The sequence below is a fragment of the Ptiloglossa arizonensis genome, chromosome 13 (assembly GCF_051014685.1).
Source record: "Ptiloglossa arizonensis isolate GNS036 chromosome 13, iyPtiAriz1_principal, whole genome shotgun sequence".
Lineage (NCBI taxonomy): Eukaryota > Metazoa > Arthropoda > Insecta > Hymenoptera > Colletidae > Ptiloglossa > Ptiloglossa arizonensis.
This window is the reverse complement of record NC_135060.1, coordinates 1,965,294-1,978,839: the sequence shown is the minus strand read 5'-3', so window position 1 is coordinate 1,978,839 and position 13,546 is coordinate 1,965,294. Positions and strand designations below refer to the sequence as shown.

Genomic DNA, 13,546 nt, shown 5'->3' with positions numbered 1-13,546 from the left:
AGAGGAAGGAAAATTAACAAGTACAATATATGTAAAAGTATTCGAGAAAAACATATTTTTTTCCATTTCAAAATTTTAAGAATATACAAGTTACAGGTTTCAACGAGACAACGATCGCAAACCATACTTCAAAAATGGCCAAACAATTTTTGGAAGAAAACAATGTTCCTTTGTTCTCTTGGCTGGTCCAAAATCCAATAGAGTACACGTAGGTGACATTAAATCAACAAATAACGCAAAATCGGACATCGAATATATTATATAATGGTGTGGCAGGTAGACCTTTGTGTCTATTTTAAACAAACGTCAGTTAATGGGACAGATCTGAGATAACTCGTGTAGGTAAGTGAGTAAAATTTGACGATTATCTCTCTGGTTTACTCAACGCTGTGTATATTAAAAATAAAAGTGAAAAACATAACATAACTTTGGGATAGCTTTGCGACAATCTGACAGAGGGAAATCGTGACAATTTAACAAGTGAGTATTATTCAAAGGCGAGTGAATTAAAAAGATAACAATGCTCGAATTTCACCTACCTCTCTGCCAGGTTGTCACAGTGCCTGTCTCGAGTCTGTGACCACCCCACAGAGAGTAGAAAACCTAAAAATTGATGATTCTTTCTTCGAGGTTCTTTCGTAAATCGAATTTCAAATTGACACCGACCTGTTAAACCTACAAATTGACGATTCTTTCATCGAGGTGTTCGGTAAATGAAATTTCAAATTGACACCAACCTGTTGGAATTGGTCCGTAACGACGGGCGTATGAGGAATGCCAGTAAAAGAGTGACATTTAGTAGGAAACATCCGAAAAGGGCAAAACTCCAGGCCACGATACCAGGATTATTCCACCATCCTCCTACGTCTCCCAGATCTGGGACCGATCCTTCTCCAACGATGTCTGGCGAATCTCCAACCATTCATGTATAATAGATGTGACACAATCCTGTAACAATAAGAACCCAAACTTTACACACGTGACCGGTTTGCAGTGATCGTATAATAAACGTTTCGTATACCGGATTGAAAAATTGTCTACGCTTCTATTTAAATGTCTCTACAATTTGAGCAATGTTACAATTACAAAAAGCAATGTCCGGACCACAATTAATACTCCATGACACGTATCATTGGTATTATCTTACTGGCTTTTAACAGCTGTTACAAAGAAGTAATCGTCGCGCCAATTAATATTCGTACAACTCGATTAATTCTTGCAACCGTGGAATTTATTTTTAATTTGAAAAAGAAAAAGAAAAAGGAAAAGGAAAAACAAGATTGTAACATATTTCTCAGTATTTAAAGCACTGAGAAAAACATCCATTTTTGTATCGTGTACACGTATATTAACGTCTGGTTTGAAACAGTTAGGATGGATCGGTGGGACATTGATATTTCTAATTCACCTTGATTGTTTCTACTCTGTTCTCATTTTTACGCCGTGTCGTGGAAATAAGTCTTTTATCGCAATATCGGTCGTTTCTTGTACATTGTTTTCATCACCGCGGGAAATACCCAGATCTAGTATCATTTCCGTTTTCTGACGCGGTAAACCTTATTTGCACGAAATAAAAATACCTTAGATAATTTATCCCATTTCGTGGAGAAGAAAAAACTAGTTGCGTTCTCTAATATAATCACATTCGTTACGGTGATTCGATACGATCGACGTCCGATAGTCACTTCGATTATAAAATAAAATGCTGAATACGTGAAAACCCAAAGTTGCAAGAAATTAATTGTTTTTCCAACGCACAGCCGTCTAATAGATGACAAGTAACATTTGTTCAAACAATTCTTTCATAGAGCGAGCAATTTGCAAATAATTGAAGGACGTCGAGTTAGGTGAATCACTCGGCATAATCCATATCCAAGTGAGAATTTAAACAATTCTCTATTCTTCCTCGCGATATGGGTCTCTAAACTGTTCTTTTTTTAAGATAGGTATAATAGAATGTCGAACATAAAAAAAAAACATGTAAGAGTGTATTCTAGTCTACGCGCAGAAAAAATAGAACATCCTTGGAATTTTATAGTATCGAAATTATTTATCAAGCTACGTCAAATTATTTTCGTACAAAAATATATAATGGTTTTAAATGGCTACGCACACATACAGATTGCTTGTGCAATCTATAAGAAAAGATATCTTCACGGTTGACACGATTTCAAACTCCCAGTGACCTAAATAAAACAAATAATAACAAATTCATGTGAATAATTCAAAAGACAAATTCCTCTAAAATCGAAAATTCAAGCAACTCGAGTGTTTGATATCCTCGAATATTTGAGAATTTTTATATTTAAATATTCATAGTGTTCAAATACTTATGAATACTTATGAGAATTATCGATTAATCGTTTCTTTCAGAGCATAATTTTCATTCAAGTTCTCAAACAAGTTCTGAACTTGCGCAACACCGATATTTCAAAACGAACGTCTATTTGCCTTTATCATAATCACGGACACGATGTACGATACAATTATTCGTACATAAAATGGATTATCTGATCATCGTATGCCCTAATTTATACAGATAATCGAGTATCTATCTAGGAGATACAATCTATGTTACCGATGTATCGGCAAGCATTGTTCTTGTCCACTTAATTTTATCTGATAGAAAATTGTTCAAATTCCTTCGTGAAATCGTAAAGTATTTTGATCACGCGAATGATGTATTTTATTTTACGGTAAGAAAAAAAAAAGAAAAAGCAAACCTTAGCAATGTGAGAATAAATTTAAATCTGTGACCACGTTTCCAAGTCCCGCTACGTCCAATTAGATCGTAGTTTTACGACATTGACCATGAATTTAAAATTCTTAGTAACGATGACTTTGTACTTTCTTTATCAATCCTTTTTATTTGTATCGGTCAGAGATATACTCGGACGTGACTATCGTTTTAAATAAATTTATTCTCACGTAACTGAAGATTTATCATTAAGTATCCTTTATTATTTAATTATTTAAAAATTTGTTAATAAACGTTCGAACAACGATAAAGAGGAAGGAAATAAGAAATTAATTAGCAACCGAATTAAAAGTTCTTCGATTATAATAGTTAGATGTCCGCTTAATTTTATCAATTTAAACTGTGTTTAACCCTGAGATAATTTCTACCGAGCTTGATTTCTTGGATCATTTAAGAATGAAAAAAATAATACTATTCGTAAAAGATATTAATAATGTATATTAGTGATTTCCACTGAATGCAAATATAAATAGAGAAATAATTTAAATGCTGAATAATTAGCCGATGGTTTCATACAAAGAGAAAATTTGTCCAAGTGACGTGTCGAAAACGATAAAATTGTAACAATTCGAAATTTGTTTTTGTACCACTTCGTTTCCAATGAAGTATCTTCCACGATAAATTATCATCTATAAATAGTAATTCGTTAGAAAATACATTAAAATATTTACATTCCTCGTTTTCACAACGTACTAACATTCACCGTAACGTAACAATTGATACGCTGCTAAGATAATTATGACTAATGAAATCAGAGCAGGTGACGAATAATTTAGAAACACGTAGGCGAGATCTTAGAAACCCTCCTATGGCTAATATGAAATGATATCAGAGTTGAAAATTGTTCGAAAATTGAGTCAGCTTTAGATTCCTGTTCACGTACTACACTTTAAACAATTGTTAAACGGAATCAGGTAAAATTAACTCGCTCTTCTCTCGTATGGAATACCAAACAAACAATATAGTAGGTTCGTAGAGATAACGAAGATAATAATTTTTCTAATCATCATTTGGAAATGTCTCGAGGTACCTGTTAATCTTTGTGTACCGAATGTCGAATACGGGATATTAAATCATTATCCAACGAGAATCGCACACTAACGTAACAGGTCGTGAAACCTGCGCAGAGGCTGGTGTCCCCTATCGATAACTGTATCTATTATTTAACTTTGCGCAATCTTTAAAAATTATAATACTCAGGATAGATTAAATCGTAAAAGAAGATTTAGGTACTTGGTAATGTACATAATCATTTACGCGCGTAATAACGTGGCGAATTTAAAACACTCGGCGTTTTGTGTCAACATATTACCTGTGTCTCGTGATAAAATCAACTGGTCGAGATGCAGGAATAATCGGCCACAAAGTGTACCCGTGCCCGTGTACTATACGGATATTTTCATAGCACGTGCCTACGGGAAAATCCGTTAAGTCTAAATATAAACCGACGGCAACACTTTGCTGCAATATATTGAGGTCACGCAATTTTCTTTTCATAGCAAAAATCATCTCGGTTCGCACGCGTCTAATCTTCCTCCATTCAATGTACCGCTTATTGGATCAACGGAATCGGATTACGTATTCACTTTTAACCGTGAAACTGTATTCCCAGCTGTTCGTTCCACGGGCCTCAGAAACTCTGAATTCAGTTCATAGAGACGCGTAAACAAAATAACTCCCACTTTTCCCACGTGTTTGGACAGAGCGTGCACGCTGGCTAGAAATTTAACGAAAATTTATTTATCCATTGACGCACCGCAAACACCGACTATTTTAAACTGCGATATGTTGTTAACGCATCGAAACTTCGATTATATTATATATACGAACTAATTGGAGCACGTACAACGGATAATCGATTTTTTTTACGAATGATTGTACATTATATCCGGTGTTCCATGACGAAAATTATAATTTTCGGAATAGTTTACATCGTGAAAGTAGATTTGGGGACTCGGTAATATACATAATTATTTATACGTGTAATACGCGAGTATTGTGTAAATTTTTGTTCAAAATTAGATTCCGATCCGAAACAATTAAATTTCTAAATCTTTCCAAGCTGCAAACTAACGTAATTATTTCATCATCGCGTCGGTGAAATTATTCACTGTGTTCGCTTTTTTCGTATGAATATTAAAAGAATTATAATTTTCCCACCGTTACGTTACATAATTCTCGTAAGAATTTCTACAATATCATACATTGTACAAACATGCGAGCATTCTTTCCATCTCATTAATTTCATCATTGTTACTTTATTTGTACGCTTCCGTTCCCGTCAGTAACTTATTCCATGTTTTTAATTGCACTCCTTGGTATGTAAAGTTTTGCATCACTTTATCGTACGAACTTTACGAGCATTACCTTTTCAAGAAAATATTTTACGAATATTACTATTCGAATCATTAAAGGATCGGTGATCGTTTCTAATTGTCGAATTATACTCAGTTACCGGAGTAAAAAGAATATAACATAAAAGTGCTGTTCGGAGAAATTTGCACAAAGTATGAAGAATTTAACGATATCGATAAATTTAGAAGGATGATCGAAAATATTACACTACGGTAAAGTATGGTAGATTTCGCAACCATATTGCATACTCGTATACCAATACGAAATATACTGAATACGAAAACCAGTATAAATATAAATCGCAAGTGACTTGCACGAAGGAAAAGATTTAAGTTAAAAAATATAGATGAATATACCTTTTTCGTTTTTAAGACAAAAATTACCCGGAATGACGAAGCTAAATTCAAAGTGTTTGTTAGAAAAAAGTCCACAGAAGGTCGAATGAGCTACTCGAACAAAAATTCACGGGTCGGACTGTAAAACACGGTAGAGATTCCGATATGAGTTTTTCTGAAACAAGAGTTATTAATTTAACATTACTGTATTGTATCACCGATGCCAAAGCGTATATTCGTATTATAAATGCAAATTAGAAAGGATTTGTGCACCGTGAAGTTCTTTTGAAATATCCGCTAGAAAGTTTACAAACTCTACTGGATAAGGAGACATTAATCAGAAAAGTATAAAAGTAAAATTTGTTCTTACATTTAAGAAACTAAACGAACGAAATTTGCTTTACCTTCCACTTACAAATGTTAGAAACGAATAAATACTCCAATTCGTTCACGTAAAATTGAACGAAATCAGAATTTCAGAATTTGCAACATTTATGAAACATTTCAATGGCAGATGGAATATGTATGGAGAATATTTTAAGACGTTTACTCTTCCACGAGGAAAATATTCGTTAAAATCATACGACAAGTTAGAAATTGCTTCATCAAGCTAATGTGTATGCAACGTGATCGATCTATAATTTTATTCGCCACGAGTCGCGTTAAAAATGAATAACACTACTCGGCGAATGTAATCGAGACATTCGGATGATTCGCCGTACGGAGACAAATTTGGCAATAACGTTGTGAAAACGACGATAAGAATAAATGTAACATTTGAAGACGATGACGTTAACGCGGAATGTATTTAACGTTGATTTTCGTAACTCGGAGTTGTAGATATGACATTGGAAATTCAGCCAAAAAGGTAGACCGGGTGGAATCATAAATAATAGAATTCAGAAAGAGCTTGTTGCGAATAAGTTAAGCGGGACTGTACGAGAAACGTCTCCGCGTTAGTTTGTTTAGGATGGCACGAAATTTGGCAAAGATCGACAGTGTAAAGGAAATGAATAAGTGGGTTTCGCGCGAGTTGAGCGACGTTCAAAGGTTTCTGGGAAGGAGACAGGCAGCTCCGTTATTCCGGAGAAACAAACAACATCCATTTTTGAAACGAATCATCGAAAATAAACGACGGACTTTATTTTAAAATCAGACAGAAACAGGATAATGGCCATATAAAGAAGAAGAAGATCGAACAGATGCCAGACTTACCACTTCATCCGGAGAAAATGATGGTTATTAGTCGTCTTTAGTTCAACTTATTCTACGTAGTTTCGTAAGAAACAATAATCGTGGTGGAATACCTATATCTAAATACCTATTAAACTATTATCAATGACCTTTCGGGTATACAATACGTAGTATTGAGCGGAACATATTTTTCCTGAGACGTTTGTTTCTTGATATTAAAAATAATAGAGTGATTTAAGGTATTGAGCTACAGCCTGCACGAAATATTGCAACTTACCGCGACTTATTAATCACAGAATGATAGAAAAGGAAGTGTTTACAAAAATAGAAGAAACAACTGAGGGAAAAATATTCAAATTTTCTTTATCAAAAAAGAAAAGAAAAATATCGGCGCGAAGAAATGGATAACTCTAATGTAAAGGGTAATTTTTTCCTTAAAGACGAAAAGGAGCAGCAACCAAATAAGATATATTTTTTAAATTGAATATTTATGGAAATTGGGTGGAAATATTTGTGGAAAATTGGGTAGATCTTTCGCGGAGAACCTGAATCAAAATGTTGAACACTTTATTTTTAACGCGCTTACCGATTGCGATAACTGCGTAACTTCTCAGAGTTCATCGACGATGTTAATTATTATGCAAGACCAATTGTAAGCCGAAGTCATTGTAACGCGAAAGAGAACAATAAAATCTATTTATATCTAATTTATACTTGGGAGTCCCGGCAAACGTAATGAATTATCGTATACGATTTTTTCAAGTTTACAGAAATATTGTACACTTCGTTTAGGTGAAGCAACTTAACTTAATTCGCCTTAAACGGATTAATGGTGTGCTTACAGGCCCGTAAACTGAGATATTGAAGCGTTCAGATGTCTCGCAGATACACGCATAACATTATTTTATCGCTCTCGAACTGTATCCACATCGGTAAACAGTTTGTCCGAAACGTAACAAACGAAAAAAGAAGTTAGGGGGCCTTTACTTCCAGAGCAAAAATAAATGTATGCGTCTCGTCGAGTAACGTCAACATCTCTTGACGTCAGCTAATGTTTTTTGACGCGTTTTAAAGCCGTAATTGCTTCGTCGGGCGTACCGTTACTATTATGTTTATTGTCATTACCCTCCATTAAGTTCCAGATCTTTACAACTGTCGGTAACACGAGCAGGCAACTTGTCAAAATTTTGCCAAAAGCAAATTCTACACACTATCTTCATAGTACTTAGCCTCACCACCTTCTTTATCCATTTCGGTAGACCGCTTTCGACCATACGTTTTTCGTTCGCTTCAATAATTTAAACACTGTAAACGATTAACTGATGTAGGTAATACAATGACGGTAGAATATTTACGAGTAAGTTTTTACAAAAGAAAGGTTCTTTTGTGTAATAATATTTAAAATTTTTCATATAATATTATTAATCGATAACTTTATATAATTAATGATGTAAATACGTATCAAATAATCAACATCAAATAATACATAGACATGTGTATATATACCCTACGTAATACATGTTAAATAATTGTTATTTTCTAGGTGCACATATTTTACAGAAGTAAGCAAAATGTAAGTCTCCTTTGTCCAATTTCAGTTATTGTTAGCCTCCGTATATACATATTTTCTCATTAATTAAAGGTGTGAGGTAACGTAACGAGCCAAAAACCAGGGAAACTATATTTAAAGTAGCAAATGCAGCTGCGCACCTTCTTTTCTATATTTTTGTGAACCAAGTGATATATATTTCGAATTAAGACAATTTTCATTTATTTATCTACATAAACGTTTATAACTTGTTTCTTATGATACGACGAGTGACTACCGCATCATTATTTTGGATTTGTCGTTCTAGTCATATCAAAATTTATTTATTTGAAAGGACGATGTCGCTCATTAATCGATCATTTACGAGGTCTGAGAAATCTATAGACAAACATCTAATAATAAAGATGGAACATGGTAACTAATAAGGAACATCCGCTTTACCTTAACCCTCTTTAATTTTGATGAAACTGCAGATTTGCAACGAGCCCAAAATTTGTCGAAGTTGTACAATCACCTAAGTGGCCAATACAAATTCGTTTTATATAAAAAAATGTTACGATAACTTAACGGTACCAGAAGTACAGTACAGTGGATAGTGATTTAACTGTTTTAACATTTGGCAGACGAACATTTTTCAAGAAAGTACTGTATTTGTGTTCGGCGTGCAAACTGCTTCTGTCCAGCTTGCTTACAAGAATGAAAACTTATGACACACCCACATACGACTAACCCCATACGCAAACTCCACACAGAATAACAGAAACACATCTGATTTATATACATGATATCTTGGCTCGAAATCCATGTATGTGACTATAAATTTTTTCTTCAAATAATATTAATGGTAACCGACTACAGTAATCTCACCGCGTACATATATTATTTTGGTAATACGATCCGTGTATCTTATTGACTTATCATCGATATTCCATCGTTTGTATTATTTTCGAACCATTGCACTTTTGAATGAAGTCCGTAATACGTATATAATAAACACGTGTACACACGGTATTCAAAATTGTATTTTCATAATAAAATAAATACAACGAAGCGATAACAATTAAAATGTAATAGCAGCGATATCGAAACTCTCCGACAATTTCGTTCCAATTTATACGTAAAACAAAATTTGTTTTCCTTCTACAAATTTATTAACACCGATACATCTTTGCTTTAAATTTGCATTAATATGTGCAATACACTAACAACTTTAACACTCCGCTCGATCAATGCTAAACAAAATACAAATATTGAGTAGCGTTTAAACTTAGTTCTGTGATTTTTACTAGTTAGTAATATTTATATTTATAATTATACACGATAATTCTAAAAACGGGGACAAACTGTTTACTGCGCAAAGATACAAAAAACTACTGGAGGAAAAAATTGATTGCCGTGAAAATTATTTACTCGTAACGTAATTTTGTTTTCGGTGCAACGATGCAAGTGCAACGAACAATATGAATACAGATTTTCGTACGACGTACATATTTTGTGATTTATTATTTCCCTCTGACCGGATAAATAACAAGTTTCTTTCGTGGAATAAAGTGTAACGATTCCTTCAAATATTACACTTTACAAACTGGTTGCACGATTTCTTTGCGTAACGCAAAGAACATCTTATTTCAGTAGGAGTTGAAAATTGAATTTAGAATCAAATTCGAATAAAATTTATTTCGATTTCGGCGTTTCTCCAAATATTTTCTATTTCTTATTATTTTCAACGCCGTGCTATCTTATACGGTGAATTACGAATTTATTTTTTTTTCTCGTACCAAATTCAACAGGTTAGTTTAATATATATTAAATTTATAAACAAACTACTATTTTTGTTCTCATTTCAAACCTGCATTCTTTATTATAGAACTTCTTAAATATTCGACAAATTAAATAACTCAAGTAATTCAAATTCGTTCCACTATTGTAAGAAACAATTGGAAGAGCACCATAATCCATCATCGATCGCTTTTTGTACAATACATACATCCTTTTGGAATCTTATTTCTTATCTTTCTGACGTTCAAGGTCATTTTAAGGTCATAATCTATACATGAATGGATGCGGATTAATTTCATCTATGAGATATAGGAGAAAATATACATACATTTATGTACACGTACAAAAATACACTGACGATCTTAAAAACTCTGAAAAAATTGACCTTGAATTAAATTGTGTCTAAAATATTTATCAATCATATATCGTCAGAAATATAAAAGATATTTAAGTTTTCTATGACACTCTATAATATGCAACAGTATAACGTGCAGTGGAACCTCGATGCTTGAATATTAGTAACCATAATCAAGGAAGATACACCGTGCAAATGGGACTTTCTCTTATTCGTTCCATTAGCTCGGTAATCGCATCGTTCGCGTCCAATCATCGAGATTCTTTCGTAACTGGTACAAACGTGCGATACGAATCCGGTGTGGTTCGTTTCGCGAGAAAAAGGCAAAGCTAGAAATTCCGTAAAATTTACAATTGCTCGCGTGGAGCAGTAACGTGCACTATAAAAATAGCGGCAATCAATTTTTACCGGCATAGCTACTTTTGTTGCCAGTGCTCGCGAAGCTTTATAGCATGCAAACACGGTTACTTCTAAATATAGCTCTAAAGTTAAGCAGAGTCAGAGGGAATGCTTCGACTCCGCGTAGATAGATGCACGTAATGCCACGAATGGATTCGAAGCAGATGTCATTATACTGTAAACGCGTTGATTAGGCCCGATTCGGTGTTCGTGTGAGCGAGGGTTACACGTGAACCGTGTACGCTTGTTTAGCAAAGACACCGAGAACGCTTTAACGATTGACGAGTACTGAGGGCTCAACGAGAATCGAATGCTCATTTGCCTAGAAGATCGCGTGGATTTTCGAAACGTGCCACGGTACCGTGCTAGCATCTTTCTTCGAACGTTCTATTATTAAAACATTGCATATCCAGACTCTGAAATTGTATACTCCAAAATCTGATATATGCTTTATATTATTGACGAGTTACCTCTACAATGGTTCGATGCATTAATCAGATCTAACCGTAGAAATGAAAGACGAGATTATTTAAATGTTGGCAAATGCTGAGTGCAACGTAAAATTGGCAAGAATAAATGGTGCCTGTAAAGCTTCAAGATTACTAATGGCTTTATCAAACGTCTTTCGTAATTCCAAATTCTCTTAACAGAGGACACGTAGAATCACTTCGTACGAAATACGTGTATTCGATGAACATCGTATATTTATTATATAAATTTTCTTTTCAATTGGTAATTGTATTTCTCGAATAGAAATCCGTGTTCTCTTGTAAAACGTGTTCAACGATAACAAAGTGACTTGATACGATTATCTTGAAAGCACTTCTTACACTTTCTAATCATTTTTTACAATGAAGATTCAAGGTTTCGACCTTCGTTCGACCAACTACACGAAATCACGATCTACCAAAAGAATTATCCAACTTCTTTCAGTTTTTTGAATAATTCGCATTAAATATACGGCGACGATAAAAACGGCGATACAAACTGTTCTTTAAAGATCACTGTATGTTTATAACCCTAAATAACCACCATAGATCGCTGAACATATTCAAGATTTAAAATTTGTTCGATATAACAATTGAGTACCATTGAGTACCGCTTGGCTAGAGTGTCTATCTATTATTCATTACTGCCACTTATGTTGGCATTTATAAACACGTACAGTGGTATGGTACTATATGCTTTTCGTCGATCTTTCTACTTTCTGTCTAGTTAGAGCGAGTTAAAACAGGTAATATCGTATCACTGTCATTGTTTATAAACACTAACACCAGCAGACACAATGAGTAATGACCAGACAAGTTCGCCAAGAAGTACTCAACGGCACGTGTATCAAAGAAATCATTCGAATCAACTTTCTCTGAAAAGGTGGCCTCGTATGAACAATTTTATTTCACATTTTCGATTTATCTTCGAACGAAGAATCATTTAAATTCAAACATAATTCTGAAATATCCTTCCAACTATCGAACATTCGTTTTCCCTGTGCTACAGTTCCCTAATTTTTCGACGAGACTGATCGATAGCTTCACACGTGTTGCAAATAATTCTAATTACAAGACAAACAAATTTGTATGAAATTACAAAAGAGAATGCTTGTCGCGATACGAAAAGCTAAGAAAAAATAGAAGTTCATTTTTTTACGATGTCACGGTGAAGTTGAACGTTCGTACAATTTCGTTGTAAAATATTTTGTAAAACAATTGTCTCTATACGAGACCTCGATCTTTTTTATCATTGGAATAATATCGAGATTCTCGAATCACACCGCTGATTTTCTTTTTGTCGCCAAACCTCTTCGTTGCGCTAAATTACATTTAATTTTCCTTTCAATATTTTCACCGTGTCGAAAGTTCCTTGTTGGTCGTGTCTTTCGAAAAAATCGCCAACAAAATAGTCTACCGGTCTGCGCGCAAACGAGTCACACAACGCAAACATCTCTCAGTCTCTTCGAAAACGACGTCACATAAACATTTACAATTAGTTCAGCGTGCACCGCTGTGCGGACACGCGTCTCAAAAAATTAAAAATATCCGGTTGGTTATATAGTATACCGACACACGTTCAGGATACCACCAGATATATTCGGGCGGCTATGTGCCGACACCCGATTCGCGAACGATTACGGAAACATTGAAAAATAATTCTTCCATCGTATACATAAATTAATTCTCGTATCTTGTACCGTGGGCTATCTTTATATCTAACCGGTTCTGTATGATTTTAGTACAACAAACTGTTCCATTAAGTAACAAAAAAACAACATTACATTATTCTCAAACTAGTATCGAGACATTTAACATAAAATAGTTTACTATGTAAATAGTATACTACTTATCTTTAGTAATACCCTAAAATCGCCCGTTATTCTTACATATGCATAAACAGAAACATTCCATTTGTATTACTAAACTTACAGAATTTAACTGAGAATGCTAAATTTTAAACGAAACAGGTATATAAATAGAGCTTCGTGTTAGGAATCGTTCGTCTACGTTTACTTCGGAAATTTAAACGATTATCGAATCAAAATATGAAATTAACGTTTTATAGAATTTTCTTTACTATTTTCTACTGTTCTGGGTCTACTGTTAGTCCATTTTGTTAAATTTTCTGTGCAGACACTGAACATATGTATCCATTCTGTAACGCGTAATTTAACTGTCCTTGGTTTAGATAATTCTAAATTCCCGTTCATGCCATATAAATACTTCCGATTACGTGAAAATACGCATTTCGATTATATAAATATGGTCTTCGTAATTTCACAATAATTTTCCTTAACCACGGTAAAAGATCGATATTTTCCATTCCTGCGT

The 13,546-nt window shown here is 34.1% G+C and overlaps 1 protein-coding gene across 3 annotated transcripts in view; it reads right to left on the bottom strand.

Moving 5' to 3' along the window:
- LOC143154014 (uncharacterized) overlaps positions 1–13,546 on the bottom strand; it is a 38,092-nt gene that overhangs the window by 4,638 nt on the left and 19,908 nt on the right. For 2 of the 3 annotated variants that reach the window (XM_076325753.1, XM_076325752.1), the window contains one exon: positions 738–948. In XM_076325753.1, coding sequence (XP_076181868.1) covers positions 738–922 — 185 coding nt within the window. In that variant the 5' untranslated portion in view covers positions 923–948. Of the gene's footprint in view, positions 1–737; positions 962–13,546 lie in introns of those variants that run through there. The other variant, XM_076325754.1, reaches the window with a different exon arrangement.